At 47.9% G+C, this 16,731-nt stretch overlaps 1 protein-coding gene across 2 annotated transcripts in view; it reads left to right on the top strand.

Annotated features, from left to right (window-relative positions):
- Positions 1-14,637, top strand: part of Cryl1 (crystallin lambda 1) — a 116,499-nt gene extending 101,862 nt beyond the window's left edge. For both annotated transcript variants that reach the window (XM_036199356.1, XM_036199357.1), the window contains 3 exons: positions 4,905-5,010; positions 13,667-13,773; positions 14,085-14,637. In XM_036199356.1, the coding sequence (XP_036055249.1) occupies positions 4,905-5,010; positions 13,667-13,773; positions 14,085-14,198 (327 nt within the window). In that variant the 3' untranslated portion in view covers positions 14,199-14,637. The remainder of the gene's footprint in view (positions 1-4,904; positions 5,011-13,666; positions 13,774-14,084) is intronic.
- Positions 14,638-16,731: the final 2,094 nt, after the last annotated feature.

Raw genomic sequence — 16,731 nt, 5'->3', positions numbered from 1 at the left:
GGTGAGCAACCATGTACGAGAAAATGAGAAGGGTGGATGGTCAAGGAGCAGGTAAGTGTGTGTGGCTGGTGACCTAAAGTGGCGACAATCATGGGATTTAGTCATCAAATATTGTGCACCATGCCAGGCCTGTCTTCCCTCCTTCTGTCAGAGAACCAAGTCAGTCCTGCAGGATGTACCCCTTACTTACCGTTGGTCCTTGACATGTCTTCTCCTTTGTCTCCCACCTCACAGATAAGCAGGTTGGACAGTGTGGGGGTCCTGGAGGGACTTTGTGCCTCAGCTGACCTGATCTACATGGAGTTATTCTCTATAATCTGGATAGGCTTCGTCTAAAAAGTTGAACTGAGGCCTCCCCAAGACTCAGCAGCACACAGTCACATAAGCCAATTCCTTGTACTAAATCTGTGTGTGTGTGTGTGTGTGTGTGTGTGTGTGTGTGTGTGTGTGTGTGTACCGTGAGCTCTTTGTATCTGTGGGTTTTCCGTCTGTGGTTCAAGGGACTACAGATTGAAAGTATTTTTAAAAACCGAACATGTATAGAGTTCCATTCTTTGTTCATGGCGACATTTAAATTACATTGATTTGTTTATGGAGTGTGTGTGTTGGGGGATGCATTCATGCATACACATGGAGATCAGATGACGGCTCGCAGGGATTGGTTCTCTCTTTCTACCCTGTGAGACCCAAGGACTGAACTCAGGTTATCATGTTTGACTGCAAGCACCCTTACCCACTGAGCCATCTTGTTTGGCCAAATTAGTACATAGTGCTTGTGCTGTATTAGGTGGTATAAGTCGCCAGTAGTGAGTTCAAGTCTATGGGAAGATGCACATAGGCTTTAAGACAGTTTCATTCCATTTTATTTGAGGGATTTGAGTATCTGTGAACTTTGGCAAGGGGAGATGGGATATTCTGTAACAAATTTTCCATAGACACTGAGAGAAGAGAGAGAGAGAAGGAGGAAGGGAGAGAGAGAAAGGGAGAGAGCATGTGTGTGTTTCTGTGTGTCTCCACTGAAAGAATTCTGTCTGGCACACCCCCACACCCTTTAATTATGCTTAAAATGTGTGCCAGTGTAACTGAACACTTAATTCACTGCCCTGTGTCTTCTTGCTTCTCTGATGACTGTCTTACCCCTCCCGGTCCCCAATGCATCAGTGTAAATTGTGGTAAGTCCCAGATCTTAAAGAAAAGCTAGACCAGAAGTTTTCCAGTGAAAGGGGATTCCTTACCACTGTGTCTGGACCCTCCTCACCCCGAGGTTTCTCAGAATGTGGCACAAAAGCCAGGCTTTGAACAAACAGTGATGGTAGTGTTTGTTGCTCTGTGTGAGTTTTTAGGACTCTCCTAACCTCCTGGGATTGTTCTTTGTACTTACGTCTTGAGAATTTTGCCACAAAATGGAGGAAGTACTGATTGCAATTCTGATAAGGATTAAACTGGGTTGGCATCAGATTCCATGCTCCCTCTAGGTTCCAGGAGTCATTTGTCAGCACTTATTTCTACCTCTTCTGCCACTGAGGGTATTTGTTCTGTGTACCATCATACGTGTTGTTATACAGTTGGAGTGGAAATGAGTTCAGGAGAGAAACTGAGGACCAGTGCATCCTGAGTGTGAAGCCTGTATGTAGTTCAATGTCTGGTGCAGCTTCTGGAAGAAGAGCACATGATTGCCTCAGTGATGTGAAATTTCAATCGGCAAGGATCAGGATTGAATGGAAATACCCACGGTTGTCTTCCTCTAGATTAACGTCTAGGTAAAAACACAAGTTTGAGGAATCCCCTTGAAAATTCCAGACAGGGCAGAAAGAAATGCAGAAGTGAAGAGAATACAATATTCTTCCCTTTTCTGTCTGTCCTGGGGAGTGGGGGTGGGGACGAGGAAAATACACTGCTTTGCTCCAGACGACACCAGAAAGAAAGGCAAGCTGCTGGGAATTGGTAGGGCACTTGACTGGCACGTGTGAGGCCCGAGTTCCTTCTATTTCCAGCAAAAAGACAAAAAAGGCAAACAAACAAACAAACAAACAAACAAATAAATAAATAAAAGAATTCGTGTAGCTCACTGTTCGAGTGTTTTGTAATTCTTTTAAAGTCAGTTCTAAAAGTACCGAATCCAACTGCAGAAGAAAGCTGGATGGCATTGCAAGTGTAGGGTGGTGTCAGTGTTTGTGTCTATCACAGTTTGGAGGTGAAAGTGAAAAACTTCAGGCAGTTTGGAATGCTGAGCTGGAACTCTAGGTGGAAGGGGAGTCTTCAGGCCACCCCCTGCCTCTCACTACATTCCAGGGTCGGAAGGATGCAGGAACCCCCCACCCTGAGGTAGGTGAGAAGAGCAAGAGCAGGTAGGAAGGAGCAGCTGGGAAGGACGATTCCACATCCGACGATCTTCTAGATGGTTCTGGACATGACCATGGCTTTCTGTGGATTCTTGCCTCCTCAGTGCCCTCTCTTCTTACAGTTTTGTTTTGAGGAGTGAAAGGAAGCGGCACTTGTTAACATTTGGGTGAACTGAATAAATGACTTTGCTCTTCTGGGCAGTCCAGATAAATACATGGTAGGGTGGTTAGTGGTAACAAGAGTCCCAGTGTGACTCCACAGTGCCCTACCACGTCAGAGCGCTGCATACATCATGGCACCCTGTCTTTGGAAGGCAGTGAGTGAGGAAAGCTCCTGTACACAGTGCTGGTGCCTGGGGGAATGGGCATGACGCAATGCTCTGGAGAGCAGCATAGCATTGCCTAATAAAGCAGAAGGTAGAACATGGTCCCAGCGGTTGTTCTCAGACATAGGCTGGGGTTGTGTTCTAGAATATTCTCTGTCGCCCTATGTAAAGGAGCTGTACACTAGAATCAATAAGAATGGACAAAGTCTAGACACATATAGAATAGGCACATCTTTATTTATTTTTATTTTTGTGGTTCTGTGGATGGAACCCAGGGCTTTGCACATGTGAAGAAGGTGAGCCTCACCCCCATCCCTGTGTATATCTTAAAAACATGATATTGAGAAACAGAATCAAGTCACACGAGAATGCATACTACGTACCACTTATTAGAAGTGTGCAAAAAGCAAACTCTGAGGGCCGGTCTCAAAAGCCAGGGCGCGGTTATTGTCGAAAGTGGGAGATAGTGAGCTGGTACCAGGACCTTGCTTGATCATAGTTCTCTGCACTGTGTATGCTTCTTGAGCACATACAGTCTTTCTGTATTCATGTCTCATGTGCTGTGGCTCGATGGAACGTGGTTCTTTGAAGTCGAGTTGCTTAGTTAGTATGACTTAGACTTGTCATTCCAGGGTGATGGGCTCTGTCTTCATCTTGGTTCTGCAGCTCTGTCCTCTCCCTCAATTGAACTGGGGTCATCCAAGCAGGCACAGACCCAAGACTCCCTGTGTCTCTTTCATTCACTGGGGTACAGTAGCAGTGGTGGTCGATATTGCAGATCCACTTTCCCAACTGTTCTAAGTCTTGTTACCTTTGGAGTCTGGGAAGTGGAAAAAAAAAATGCCTGCTGACCAGGCCAGCAGGGGGCTCTTCAGCCTCTGATGCCCAAATCCCAGGGGCATCTGGAGGACAAAGGGTTCCTCCCAGAGGAACCCTGAGGACCATGATGACCTCTCCGACCCCTCCTTCAGGCTGATGAGGCTTGTCTTCAGAAAGATGTCAGACTGAGATGACATGTCTGGTGGGTTGCTTGCCTGAGCTTGTCACTGGGAGCAATGTGCACAGGGTGACAGTGTATGGATGTATCTCCATACAGGAACTGGGTCCTCCAGGTGAGGACTGACAGGGGCCTTCCAGATCTGCTTATGGCATGACTAGTGGCCTTACAAATATCAAGCCCACAGGACCCTCTCTGAAAGAAACTGATCAGGAAAGAGTCCCTGAGTGGCATGTTCCACAGAATGCTGCTAGTCTAGCCAGCAGGAATTTGGGGGAAATGTTTCTCTTTCCTATCTGCCCTCCTGAGAATTGAGATGCCTAGGGTACAGAGGTCCCCAGCAGGGTGTGAACCAGAACGTACCACTGGTGACTTAAGTCTTGCACCTGAAGCCATGCACACAAATTGGCTGGTTTTCTAAGCACAGCACATAACAACTTTCCTCTTGCTTGGCACTTCATATTTGCAGAAACTTCTAGGGCCCCACCTCAGCAAACAAACCCATCCTAAGCCATATTTCGTCAAAGAATGGCATTTCCCACAAACTCATTAAAAGCTGAACAAGGCCTGGCTTGCAGGCAGGTGAAGCCTGAGAACCACTTCCCATTCTCTGGGGTGTTTAAACACCATCCCATCTCCTGATCAAATATCCAGAAGCCCCCTGGTTTTTTCCTTGGGTCGACTTCATCTTCACTGTTTCCAATTTGTGTAGCTCACTGTTCGAGTGTTTTGTAATTCTTTTAAAGTCAGTTCTAAAAATACTGAATCCAACTGCAGAAGAAAGCTGGATGGCATTGCAAGTATAGGGTGGTGTCAGTGTTTGTGTCTATCACAGTTTGGAGGTGAAAGTGAAAAACTTCAGGCATTTTGGAATGCTGAGCTGGAACTCTAGGTGGAAGGGGAGTCTTCAGGCCACCCCCTGCCTCTCACTACATTCCAGGGTCGGAAGAATGCAGGAACCCCCATGCAGGTCATATGTGCGGATGGTAAATAGGAGAAGGGGTACAGATTGATTGCAGGTCTCAGTATTTGTGCCATGAAACTCTTTTTTTTGGGACTCATACATATAGGATAGCTTGGTTGTAAAAAAAATTCCATTAAAATATTACAGCGCATAAAAAAGTAGTTTTTTGGGGGCCCGGGGGTGGTGATATTGCCTACAAGAAGTTAGGACAAGCAGTGTTAACAAAATTGCCTTTCTAAAGAACTCAACTGTGTTATCACCTTCTCCTCATGTAGGAAGGAATAGTGTCTCCTAACGACCTGGACCTGGTCATGTCAGATGGGCTGGGCATGCGGTACGCATTCATTGGACCCTTGGAGACTATGCACCTCAATGCTGAAGGTATGCCTGGGACAGAGATGGTGTTCTGTGGTACTGAGTATTTCTGTGAGCTTTCCTGCCTGCCAGCCTGTGCTGTTGCTTTTTAAGCAGCCTGGTAATGGCAGCATCTAGAAGGACTCCGTCAACCCTAGTAACCCAGACAGGGCTGAGGCTCAGAACTGTGGACTGACGTGTAAGTCCACACGGGGTCGGTGAAGCTCAGGGGTCTGGATGTGGGGAGTCCTTGATGGGATCCAAAGGGAAGTGCTATGATGGGCTTGCTGCGTAGCCTGTTGCTTGATGAGGAAGAGGAGCAGAGGGAGAGCCAGGCAAGAGACGGCAGTGCCACGTCGTCCCCAGTGATGCTTCTGGAGTTACCTTCTGCCCACTTCGGCCTGTGGGGGTGTGCTTCCTCAGAGTGCTGGGGGGGCCTTCCCAAAGGTCGGGGTCACAGGGCAAGTCAGCATGACCTGGTTAGTTCCAAAGAAGAATAATTTGAAAGGATGAGAGTGGAGCAGATTTTTAAATGATGCAAAGATGACCACAACTGCTGAAACCCATACTAAATCAAAACGCACCAATGCAATGATGTACCAAAGCCTGAAAAGATGCTACCTACATGTTAGCTACCTCTTGGTATTTAAATAATAGTAACTTTTTTTTGGGGGGGGGTTCCTGGGTGAAGTCTCACTACTAGCCACAGATGCATGATTCTCCTGCTTCATACTGGGATCATAGGCACGAGCCATATCTGCCACAGTAGGAAATGGTCTTTGTGGTTTTTGCTTTGTGTGTGTGTGTGTGCGTGTGTGTTGCTGGGGGTCAAACCTAGTGCTTTCTGCATTGGAGGTGAGCTCTCCTCCCCTGAGCTCCAGGTAATGTTCATTATCTTTTTATTGCTCTGCTGCTATAAACTTATACAGTTACTGTCAGTTACGTTAACCGAGTCCTCATTAAGTGGTAAAAGGGACATAGAGAAAAGGAATGTTATCTGTAGGTCAAGACTATATTTCACAAGAGATATTGAGGAAGGAGATTTCCCGGGGGTGGGGGTGGGGGTGGGGAAGGCAGAGGGGTGTAAATGTGTTCCCATCATTTTGTTTTGCTTAGAGACAGGGTTCCACTCTAATTCCAGCTCTCCTGATACTTACTATGTAACCCAAGCTGGTCTCAAACGTCAAGTAAATGTCCTCCTGCCTCAGCTTTTTCCCAGTGCTGGGATTACAAGAGTGCATCGCTACACCCTGCTGTGTGCTTGTTATTTTGGAGTGGGCGGAACCAGGACAAAAGACTGGAAATGGCGGGCAAACAGGTTGAGTTTAGTATGTGACTGACGGGACAGAAAGAACTTTCTAGTAACTGGTGCTAATGACCTGGAAAGGGAGGGCTCACGTCCTGGGGAAACTAAAGGGCCATGGGTAGATGCTGAGAGGAAGTTCCTATCATGTGGTGGGTTGGAGCTGATGGCCTCTCAGAGTCTGACATTTGTCCTATGTATGGTCCAATGATGTTCTAGCTAATGAACTGTTCTTCCCAACCAATGTTTAAGGCAGTTTTCTTAGACTCAGCATTACGTACATACAGCAGGTGATGTATGATTGAGGAGCAGACTTGCTACACAAGCCGTGCAATCATAGTACAATAACTGAGTCTTCCTTCAAGGAAATCCTTGCTAAGAGCAGCCGGAGGAGAAGGGAGACTCCTATGCTTTGTGCGTGAGGATAACCATTGAACATGGGAAGAAAATACCAAGAAGATGCCTTCATACACATGAAATTCAAGTTTTGAAGTAGCATCGGAATGGTCTTGGATCATCTCAGATGTCTTTTCAGCCAGACCTTAAGAATAGGGAGCACAGCCAAGCATTTGAAATGGCCGTGGACACTGCCTGATAACCACCATATTTCTCTTTTCTTGAGAGAGCTAAGATAGTTAAGGTATTGTGGGAAATTGATAGGGGGGAACTGAGAACAGCTTTGAATCTCAAACAAATAGAAACAGAAGCCAGTGACACCAGACACTCAAGGATCAGTGGGGTGGCAGACAGGAAGGAGGCCACAACAATTTTTCAAACAAAACTGATACGATAAGAAAGCTTAATTGGCTTAATATGATAATAGGGGTCGGATGTAGTTTTCAACTTCTGAGCATTCCAAAGCCCAGAGCTAGAAAGTTATGAGATCTGGCTGGGAACCAGCGGCCCCTATTCTTCTGGTGTCACCCAGAATATGTCGAGATTGGAGAGGGTAGGCAGTTTCCTGGTTTTGCTGACATGGTTCTCATCAGTCTTGGACTTACGAGGGGTTTTGGTCTTAAAAGCTACCATCTTTTCTAAAGCAAGTGCGGGTACTTTAGGTTTATTTATTGATTTTTAAAGCTTGAGGATAATTTTATTCGAGTTGGAGAGAAAACCCCAGGGCAGGGGAGCTGTAAATGTCAGCTGCCCCCAGGAGGAGGGATGGAGAGGAGGAGGACCGTGCCTTTTGAGTTTGGGTCTGGGAAAGCCGGCAGCCTCAGCAGAGGAGGCTGGAAGCAGCTGCTTGGCAGAGGGTGGCGGAAGCTTCAGAGAGTTCCAGGGAAAGTGTTCGAAGGCTTTGGCTAGTATCTGAAAGAAAAAGAAAAGAAAAAAGTTACTGTTTGCTGAGAAACTCAAAGAAGTGGGAAGGCCTCGTGGCAGAGGTGCTTTGGGGAGCTGTGAGGGGAAGGGAGGACTTTTGTTTTAAGATTCTAATTACATAGGAAAGCAGCAGAGTAGGGTAAAGTTTGCCTTCTCATCTACTTTTTAAAAGCAGCCTTGGTGAAATCTATGCTCTCAGAATGGAGGTTCTGGCCAGCAGGACAGCCAGATCCCCACCTTGGCTTTCCCATCTGTTAGCTACGAAAGCTTGGACCAGCTGCTTGTTCAGTGCCCCTCAGTCTTCTCATCTGTTCAGTGGGGTAACAACTGCTTCCTGGTGGGGGAGGGGCAGTGAAGAGACCACATGGGTGTGTGTGTGTGTGTGTGTGTGTGTGTGTGAGAGAGAGAGAGAGAGGGGGGGGGGCGAGGCTCGGGCAGGCCCAGGCATGGCAAACATGGTGCCAACAGGCTACGCCTTTTACCCTTCCCCTCCTTGCTAACAGCTGTTAGATTACCTTCCTAAAGTGAGCCCCCAAGATCCATTCCCTTTTAATTTGGCCACTGACTCATTCCTGAGACAAAACACTAAGATCCAGCAATCAAAATTCATTATTTAGACAACACATACAATCAGGATTTACTAACTCACCCTAGCACAGACTCCCCATTTTTTTCCTTAAAAACCCACTCCTACAAAAAACCAAAAAACAAAACAAAACAAACAAACAAACAAAAAACCCTGCTTGCTTAATAAATGGCCTTTTGTTTATTTTCTCTTTGTCTTTGGTGGTGGTGCTGGCACATGGAACCCAGCGCCAGTGCCACGCTAGATTGAGCTACACATCCACCGTTTAAATGTTCTCTGTATTCCTCTTCCAGGGTTTAATTTATTTCTCTTCCAGGGTTTTTGTTTGTAGTTTTCTTAATTCTCCCCCAGAGATTGACCTGGGCCTGAGGGAGAAACAAGAAATACAGATGAGGCCGTTGTTGGATTGCATGGCTGAGGACACGCTAGAAGCAGGCCTGGTTTCTCTGCTGAGAATCTGGGTCCTGCCCTGTCCATGGCAGCTCTTGGGACGTTGTGTTTTGCTATCTCTGTGGAGGGACAATATCTCAGAGTCTGTAACCCCGGACCCCCCTTCAGATGAACTCGTTGATTACTGGCTCCTTGTCGTGTAGACACTTACCTGGTTTTCGGCAGGAAGTCCGCTGTTGAACCATCATTGCTGGTGGGAGCAGCCAGGCTGAGAGACGCGCCTGGTGCTGGAGTGGGCCCTGCTGCCCTGACCACTCTGTCCTTCGAGGACACTCACTCAGTATTGTCACTCTGTTGTCATAAAGTGTGTGGAACTCTCCTAAGTCAGGTGAATCCATGTCAGTGTGGGTTCACGAGCTGGGTCTGGGTTACAGTCAGGGTTCTCCAGAAAACTGAACACCCAGTTTTGAGGGCTGTCAGTCAGGTATGGGTGGCACCCCATACATTCAACAGTCAGGAGGGCTTCCTGTTGGTGGAGGCGCTGAGGTTCAGGGAAACTCCCTGTTTTATCCTGAGGGGCTCACACATAGAGAACTGGGAGTCAACAGGATAAGCTAACTCCAATCCTCTGGGAATCAACTCCTTCCTATGCTGCGTTGTCCATAGGAGCATCCCTTAAGAAAGTAGATTCATGGCCAGAGCTGAGGGCAGCAGTTAAGAGCCCTGGCTGCTATCCCAGAGGGTCTGCGTTTCACTCCCTGTAGACACACACGCAGCCACATGGAGGCTCACAACCATGGCACAGACACATGTGAATCCAAAACACCCACATACATGAAATAAGAATAAATAAATCTTTTTTAAAAATTAGGTTTAAGCCGGGAAGTCGAGGTGCATGCCTGTAATCCCAGCACTCGGGAGGCAGAGACAGGTAGATCTCTGTGAGTTCGAGGCCAGCCTGGGCTACAGAGCGAGTTCCAGGAAAGGCACCAAAGCTATACAGAGAAACCCTGTCTTGAAAATAAATAAATAAATAAATAAATAAATAGATAGATAGATAAAAATTATAAATAAATAAATAAATACAAATTAGCTTTAGCTTTTGCAGAGCTAGGCTTTTTCAGAGCCGTGGAAGAGCCAAGCTCACATGGACAGGGCACATGAAAGCACAGAGGAAGGACAAGGGAAGTCTAGAAGGGGAGGAAGAAAGGGTGGTGTTGAGCCAGTGGGTGAAAGATAAGGCTGGGCTTTCTCTTTCTGCTAGAATTGATATTTTAGGGAAAATTTCCACTCTTTTTTTCTCTCTCTCACATAGAGAAGTCAAATTTCGTTGCATAAGGGGAGAGTTGTGAGTTGCATTATAAACAGCTTTATCACATTTTATTCTATGTTGAAGAAGTAAGTGTCCATGGAAGTCAGAGAGATGGGGTTGGGTACCCAAGCACCCACATGGCCACTCACTACCATTCCTCATGCCCTTTTCCAAACTCCACTGGCACCAAGCATGCACACAGTGCTTGTCCATACATACAGGCAGGCAAAGCACTCATACGCATAAAATAAAAATATAAACACATCTACAAAATAAGGGAAATGTCCCTTTAAATTTTCAGGAGTTTTATGAAAGACAGTAGAGAAAGTTCTGGAAAGCCTCTGTGAGATTGGAATGATTTCGGGATGGTGGAAGATGAGCATTTGTTGAAGGAATGTAAAGTAACCCATAGATAAAACGTGGCCTGTGTCTCCAACCCCTTCAGACTGCTGCTTCCATCGGCTGGGGAGACGGAGCCAATCAATGTTCTCACTTCCTTCTGTGATGGTCTGGGCCTTAAACGTCTCTCAAAGACTCTGTGTGGCATACTTGGGGATCAGCCTGTGGTGCTATTTGGGAAGGAGCATGGGACCTTTAAGAGATGGGATCCTGAGCCATCTCAGTGGCTCAGGAGTAAAGGGGCTGGCCACCGAGCCTGAGGACCTGAATTTGACCCCCAGAGCCCACATAGTGGAAAGAGAGAACCAGCTCCCACAAGTTGTTCTCTGACCTACACACAGTGTCTGTCTGTCTGTCTGTCTGTCTGTCTGCTGTCTGTCTGTCTGTCTCTCTCTCTCTCTCTCTCACACACACACACACACACACACACACACACATACATATAATAAATTTGTTTTAAAAGAGGTAGGGCCCATTTAGAAACAAGTTAGACCACTGGGGTTGTCCCCTGAATGGGCTATTGGGAGGCTGGCCTCGTCCTGTCTGTATCCTGGTCATCATGAGGTGAGCAGCTTTTCTGCATCATGTATGTGTTCCCCACCATGATGTTCTGCTTGCCGCAGGCCCAAAGCAATGGAGAAATCCATCAGCTTGGCTGAGCTGGGACAGCACAGCTTGGAGAGTCCGTGCACGGTGTGGTTCAGGCAGGTCTGGCTCCAGCACTCCCGGTGGCAGTACAAATGAGGGATGAGCATGGCCTGATGCAGGCAGGTCCCACCACCTTCCCGACTCATCTTAGGAACGCTGTCATAGTGACGGAAGCTGACCAACTTGTCATCACTTAACATCTTTCAAATATATTCAATTCTGTGTCTCTTGCCCCCCAACTCCAAATGAATACATTGTAGTTGTGTCTAGATTTTATTATCGTTAGTGTGAATAAATGAACAGATAGGAAAAGTGGAACAAATGCTTGATTTCTTTCTTTTTCTTTCTTCCTTCCTTTCTTTCTTTTCTTTTCTTTTCTTTTCTTTTCTTTTCTTTTCTTTTCTTTTTTTTTGTGGAGCTGAGGATCAAACCCAGGGCCTTGTGCTCACTAGGCAAGCACTCTACCACTGAGCTAAATCACTAACCCCTAAATGCTTGATTTCTTAAGGGAGAGACATATTTACCTGGTTTTCTGGTCTCTGGCAATTCTATACCGCCTGAGAAGATTGAACATGGCTGGGGCATTTACAGGAGCTTGCAGAGTTCTGGGCTGTCAAGAGCTAGCCTGACTGCAGTGATCTCTCTCTTTAAAAACGAGCCACTGGTTAGCTGCAGGTGTTGATGACCGAAATGCTTCTTGTCGGCTTTAATATTTTACCCTTCAGAACAGTTTCTCGAGCTGGGTGTGGAGGGTGCCCGCTTGTAATTCCAGCACTTTAGAAGTAGAATAGGAAGGACTGTGTGCAAAGCCAGCCTTGGCTACATGGTGAGTTTGAGGCCAGCCTGAGCTTAGTCTCTCTCTGTCTCTCTGTCTCTGTCTCTCTCTGTTGTCTTAGTCTGTCTCTGTCTCTCTCTGTCTTTCTCTCTCTCTCTCTCTCTCTCTCTCTCTCTCACACACACACACACACACACACACACACACACACACACACACACACACCCTTCTAAACACTTTCTTCTTTTCAAAGGCTCTTGGGCATACAGTCTTCATGGGGTAGATGAGAGCAAGCTTTGGGGCTGTGCAAATTCTGCAATTTTATTTGTGTTCCAGTGACCCGCTGCTGAGGCTGGAATATGGGCCTGAGGGATAGCTCAATGGTACAACTCATGTCCACCATTACAAAAGGGGAAAAATGTGCCAGAGTCAGCATAGCCAGAACTTATAGACATGTTGGCCTCTGGGATCCTAGGCCTGGCTTCTGACTTACCTTGTCGCTAACCCATGCCTACTCTTGCAGCTCCAAGGCTCAGCACATAGGGGAAGAGGAGGGAACTGAGAGCCCTGGGGCAGGTGGCTACTCTTCAGAAAGGTACCCAGGCTAGACCAGGCTTGTGCTTTCCTTCAGAGCTCACTGGGTTCCGCATCTAACCTTGGCTTCAGCCCACACAGCCCTGCAGCTACTGTACTGACTGTGCCCCCCTCTTCCTCCTCACTCGTTTCCCCACCAAAACCCTGCAGTGGAGAAATTGGTCAGCCCGGCAGGGCTGGGAAAGCCTGTACACAGGGGTGCAGGCAGGCCTGGCTCCGGCCCTCCTGATGGAAGTGTATCAAATGATAACTACAACCCTGAACAGGTCTCACCACCTCGTAAATTCCAGATAAGGCATAACCTGACCTTGAGACTTAAGTGTGTGATAAGGAGGGAGTGACTGGAGTTTTGACATCTGGGTTCTTGAAGAATGAATTGAAGCCATTCATGATAACTCGTGCCTGCGGTGGCAGTACTTGGGAGGCTGAGGCAAGAGGATTGTCCTGAGTTTGAGGCCATTGTGGGCTACGGAGTATCTCTAAAAAGGAGGGTAGGGGAAGGAGAGGAGCCTGGAGATGTACTTAGTTAGCATTCATGGAACCTTTGGTTGGATCCCCAGCTCCACAGAGTGGTAGCACGTGCCTATAATCCCAGCACTTCAATAGTGGATGTGGGACTAGATATTCCAGGTCATCTATGTCGCCTGGGCTACACGAGCTCTTGTATTAGAAAGAAAGAAAAAGGGTGGGAGGCAAGGGAAAAAGAGGAATAAAGGGGGAAAATGAAGCCCAGCACACACACCTTACCAGTACATGGTTGAGGAGATGCTTTCTGCATGTCAGAGTGTGAACACCACTGACTGACGGCCCCCGAGATACACTGACCAAGGACCCCCGAGATGCACTGACCAAGGACCCCCGAGATACACTGGCCAAGGACCCCCGAGATGCACTGACCAAGAAACCCCGAGATGCACTGACCAAGGACCCCCGAGATACACTGACCAAGGACCCCCGAGATACACTGACCAAGGACCCCCGAGATGCACTGACCAAGGACCCCCGAGATACACTGACCAAGAAACCCCGAGATGCACTGACCAAGGACCCCCGAGATACACTGACCAAGGACCCCCGAGATGCACTGGCCAAGGACCCCCGAGATGCACTGACCAAGAAACCCCGAGATGCACTGGGTGTGGGACACATGGCAGGCCTAAGGAGCCCAGTGCTCTTCAGGATTTTAGTTTCCAGAAGCTAGAATAGAGACTCATGGGGGTTCTGCTTGCCCAGGCCAGCAGGTTGCTCACTTCTGGCCTCTTTTCTGTAGATTCTCTTTTCTTTCTGTATGGGTCTCAGTTTGGAGTTATAGGATGTAATGCTGATTTGTGGGTTCCTGTTTTCATGTAATTTCAGGTATGGTAAGCTACTGTGACAGATACAGTGATGGAATGAAGCGGGTCCTCAAAACTTTTGGTCCTATTCCAGAGTTCTCAGGGGCCACAGTGGAGAAAGTTAATCAGGTATGTGGACTACCCAGGGGCATGCAAGCTGGTACATACTGGCCATCTCCCTGCTGTGCCATTGACCCTTGGTTCAGATGGCTGCTTCTTCCTGACTGCCCATAGTTGCATCCTGGTCTCCAGATAGCTTAAGGTGATGGTGACCAGCAGCTCACTTCGACTTGTCATGGGGATCTCTGGAGATCTGGAGCTTGTATTAACTAACTGTGGGCTTTGTGCTTCTGTGTCTTTGGAAGCGGTATACACACAGCTGGCGTAGAGAGGAGAGACAATTACACTCTGTGTGTGTTCTCTGTTTTTCTTCCTCCCAGGACATGTGCATGAAGGTTCCTGATGACCCAGAACACTTAGCTGCCAGAAGGCAGTGGAGGGACAACTGTCTCATGAAACTCGCCCAGCTAAAGAACCAGGTGCAGCCCCAGTAAATTCCTCACAATGCCTCCTCCTCTGTCACTCCTTCCTGGGAAGCTCTGTCTGGCGAGATGAGAAGATCCAATCCCTGTGCGGCACCCAGAAGCCCAGGAAGCTGACCTGCAGACCAGGTCTGCTTCTCCGTGTTTCACCGTGAGCAGCTGTAGACACGAAGTGTCTCCTGGTCACTCCCGCCTGACCCTGCACTGGGCTGTCAGAGCACTGCTTGGGCTCTGAGGTGTGGGTTTCCTGGGCAAACAGGCTGAAGATCGTCACCTCTTCTTTCCAGTGTGATTACACAGGCATTTCCAGGCGATGATTGCAATTTCCTGTTCTCTTAATCTACTTCAAAAGAATTTTGGTAATCATTTTCTAATCCCCGTCTGAGTGTCCTGTGACCCTGCATTATGAAACAATCACCTTCGGTTTGAATAAAAAATATTCTGATTAAAAGTCTTGATTCCATGAGGACAGGGATTTTCTACACACACACACACACACACACACACACACACACACACACACACACTGAATAAATGTGCAAACAGTCCTCCAGTTTGGGCCAAGGCTTTCCCAAGCTAGTTCAGTTGTGCCCTGGGGTCCTCTGGTCAGGTATGTTTAAGGAGCACTGTGGGCCGCCCAGCCATGCATGCAGTAAATAAAATGGTGTCATCGAGTTCTGCAGAAAAGACACCATCTCTCACAGTCACTTCTAGAACCTCCTTCAACATGAAGTCTGTTGCTGGCACAAGCTTCCAGAGCACGCCGAGGACACCAGCGTGTGCGTCTCTCCATGGCAACTCGGATTGCTGGATACCATTACAGGGCTTCCCAACAGCTCTGGCGAGGTGCTGGCGGTGTGGCTTTGGGTGGCGGGAGTCTCAGTGTCATGAGGTAGGGAGCTGCATTTCCTCAGGGTGGAGGCCGCTGTGGTGTGGAAAGCAGTGAGTTTGATTAGGTCATTTCGCTAGCTTGTGAGTCTTAATCAGCACACCCCCATGTTCTCAGCCCACACCTAATGGCTAAAGATCTGGGGTTGCCATGAATCAAAGTGACCGTGCAGCAGGCTCCGTGCCCCAAGGGCTCATGTCCATGGAGGAACATGATAACACTGAGAGACCCTGCAAGGGCAGCATCACGGAGGTGGGCTGTGAACCTGAGTGGATCACAGGAGTCAGCCAGTGTCTGCCGGCAGAGGACGAGCATGGGGTCCAAACAGGCAGTGCTTGGAATGGCTCAGCTCCCTGTGGCCAGGAGAACTCTGCAGAGAGGTCCCAACCAACCTGATCAGGATGAACCCCCGGACCAATGGTTAGACCCCTCTCTCCCAGCACTGGATTAGGTCAGGGTCTCACAAGTTCACTCTGACAGCAGAAAGGATCAGACTGGATGCAAGCCTGCTGTGAGGGAGGGTATGAGGCTGTGGGGCAGTGGACTGGGATGCCTGTAAGTAGGAGCTGCCGGTCAGGGCTGGGAAAAGTGCAGGGTCAGAAAGTGAGAGGCAGAGCAGGAGATGTCCTGTGTTTCAAAACTTCGCCGGGAAGACGTGACAGGAAGGAAAGGAAGTGTTGAACTCTGAGAGGCCTCCTCTTTGTCTTTGCCTGATGGAGTTCCAGATAAATCTTCAGCTCTGGTGACTCAGTCTCTTCCTGAGCTCATTGCTTCACCAGTAGCAGGGCATCTCCTCAGCTAAGGCTCCTCCACCCTCCCTTCAAGGCACTTCCCAGTGCTGTTGCAGAGTCACAGCTTTGTCCCCCAAGCTGCCTGCATCCTCCCTCCCTGAGTCCAGAAGGCCATGCAGTCCCAGGACCATGCCTGAACACCCACATGAGGGGGACCTAGTTCAGCGTGGCTACCACTCATGATCTGCCTGGCTCTTGGTGTTGATGAACCACGAGAGTCCTGGAAGGGCTGGGCACATAGGTTGCTGGGCCTGAGACTACATGAGTGAGGCCCTAGGAATGCCAGACAGGGGTACTCACTAGTTCTGGGCAGCATCGCTGGGGCAGGGGGTACAGAAGGTGGTACCAACTTGGAAACATTTGTTTTTATTGTATGTCTAAGTTATATTTTCCTATTTTCATTGTCGTATCTTCCTGGGCGAATGTCAGGCACGTTTGGAAATATCTGCGGGTTCAGAGTCTAAGGAATTCGGCCAAATAGGGATAAAAAATATTTAGAAAAGAATTATATTAAGTTCCAAAAGGCAACATGCACATTGTCACAGCTATAGAGCATGACAGCCATTTCCACATCTTTTACCATTGTATTAGCTATTATGAATCATCTAGGGATGGCTTATAGTATGCAGAAGGATGTGTGTGGGTTCTCTGCAAATATGGGGCCATTTTATATAGGGGACTTGAACATCTGTGGATTTTGGTATCCATAGGGATCCTGGAATCAATCCTATAGCTACTTAGGAAGGGCCTGATATGGTAGCAGAAAGGCTTTACGGTCTTGTAGCCACCACAGCATATAATGAGGAAGGGATAAGGTATACAAATGCTGAGCCTCACCTAAGAACTGAAAATAGCAATTAGTTCA

The sequence above is a fragment of the Onychomys torridus genome, chromosome 9 (genome assembly GCF_903995425.1).
Source record: "Onychomys torridus chromosome 9, mOncTor1.1, whole genome shotgun sequence".
Classification (NCBI taxonomy): Eukaryota; Metazoa; Chordata; class Mammalia; order Rodentia; family Cricetidae; genus Onychomys; species Onychomys torridus.
Note: the sequence above shows the minus strand (reverse complement) of the source record. Positions and strands in the feature narration are given on the sequence as shown.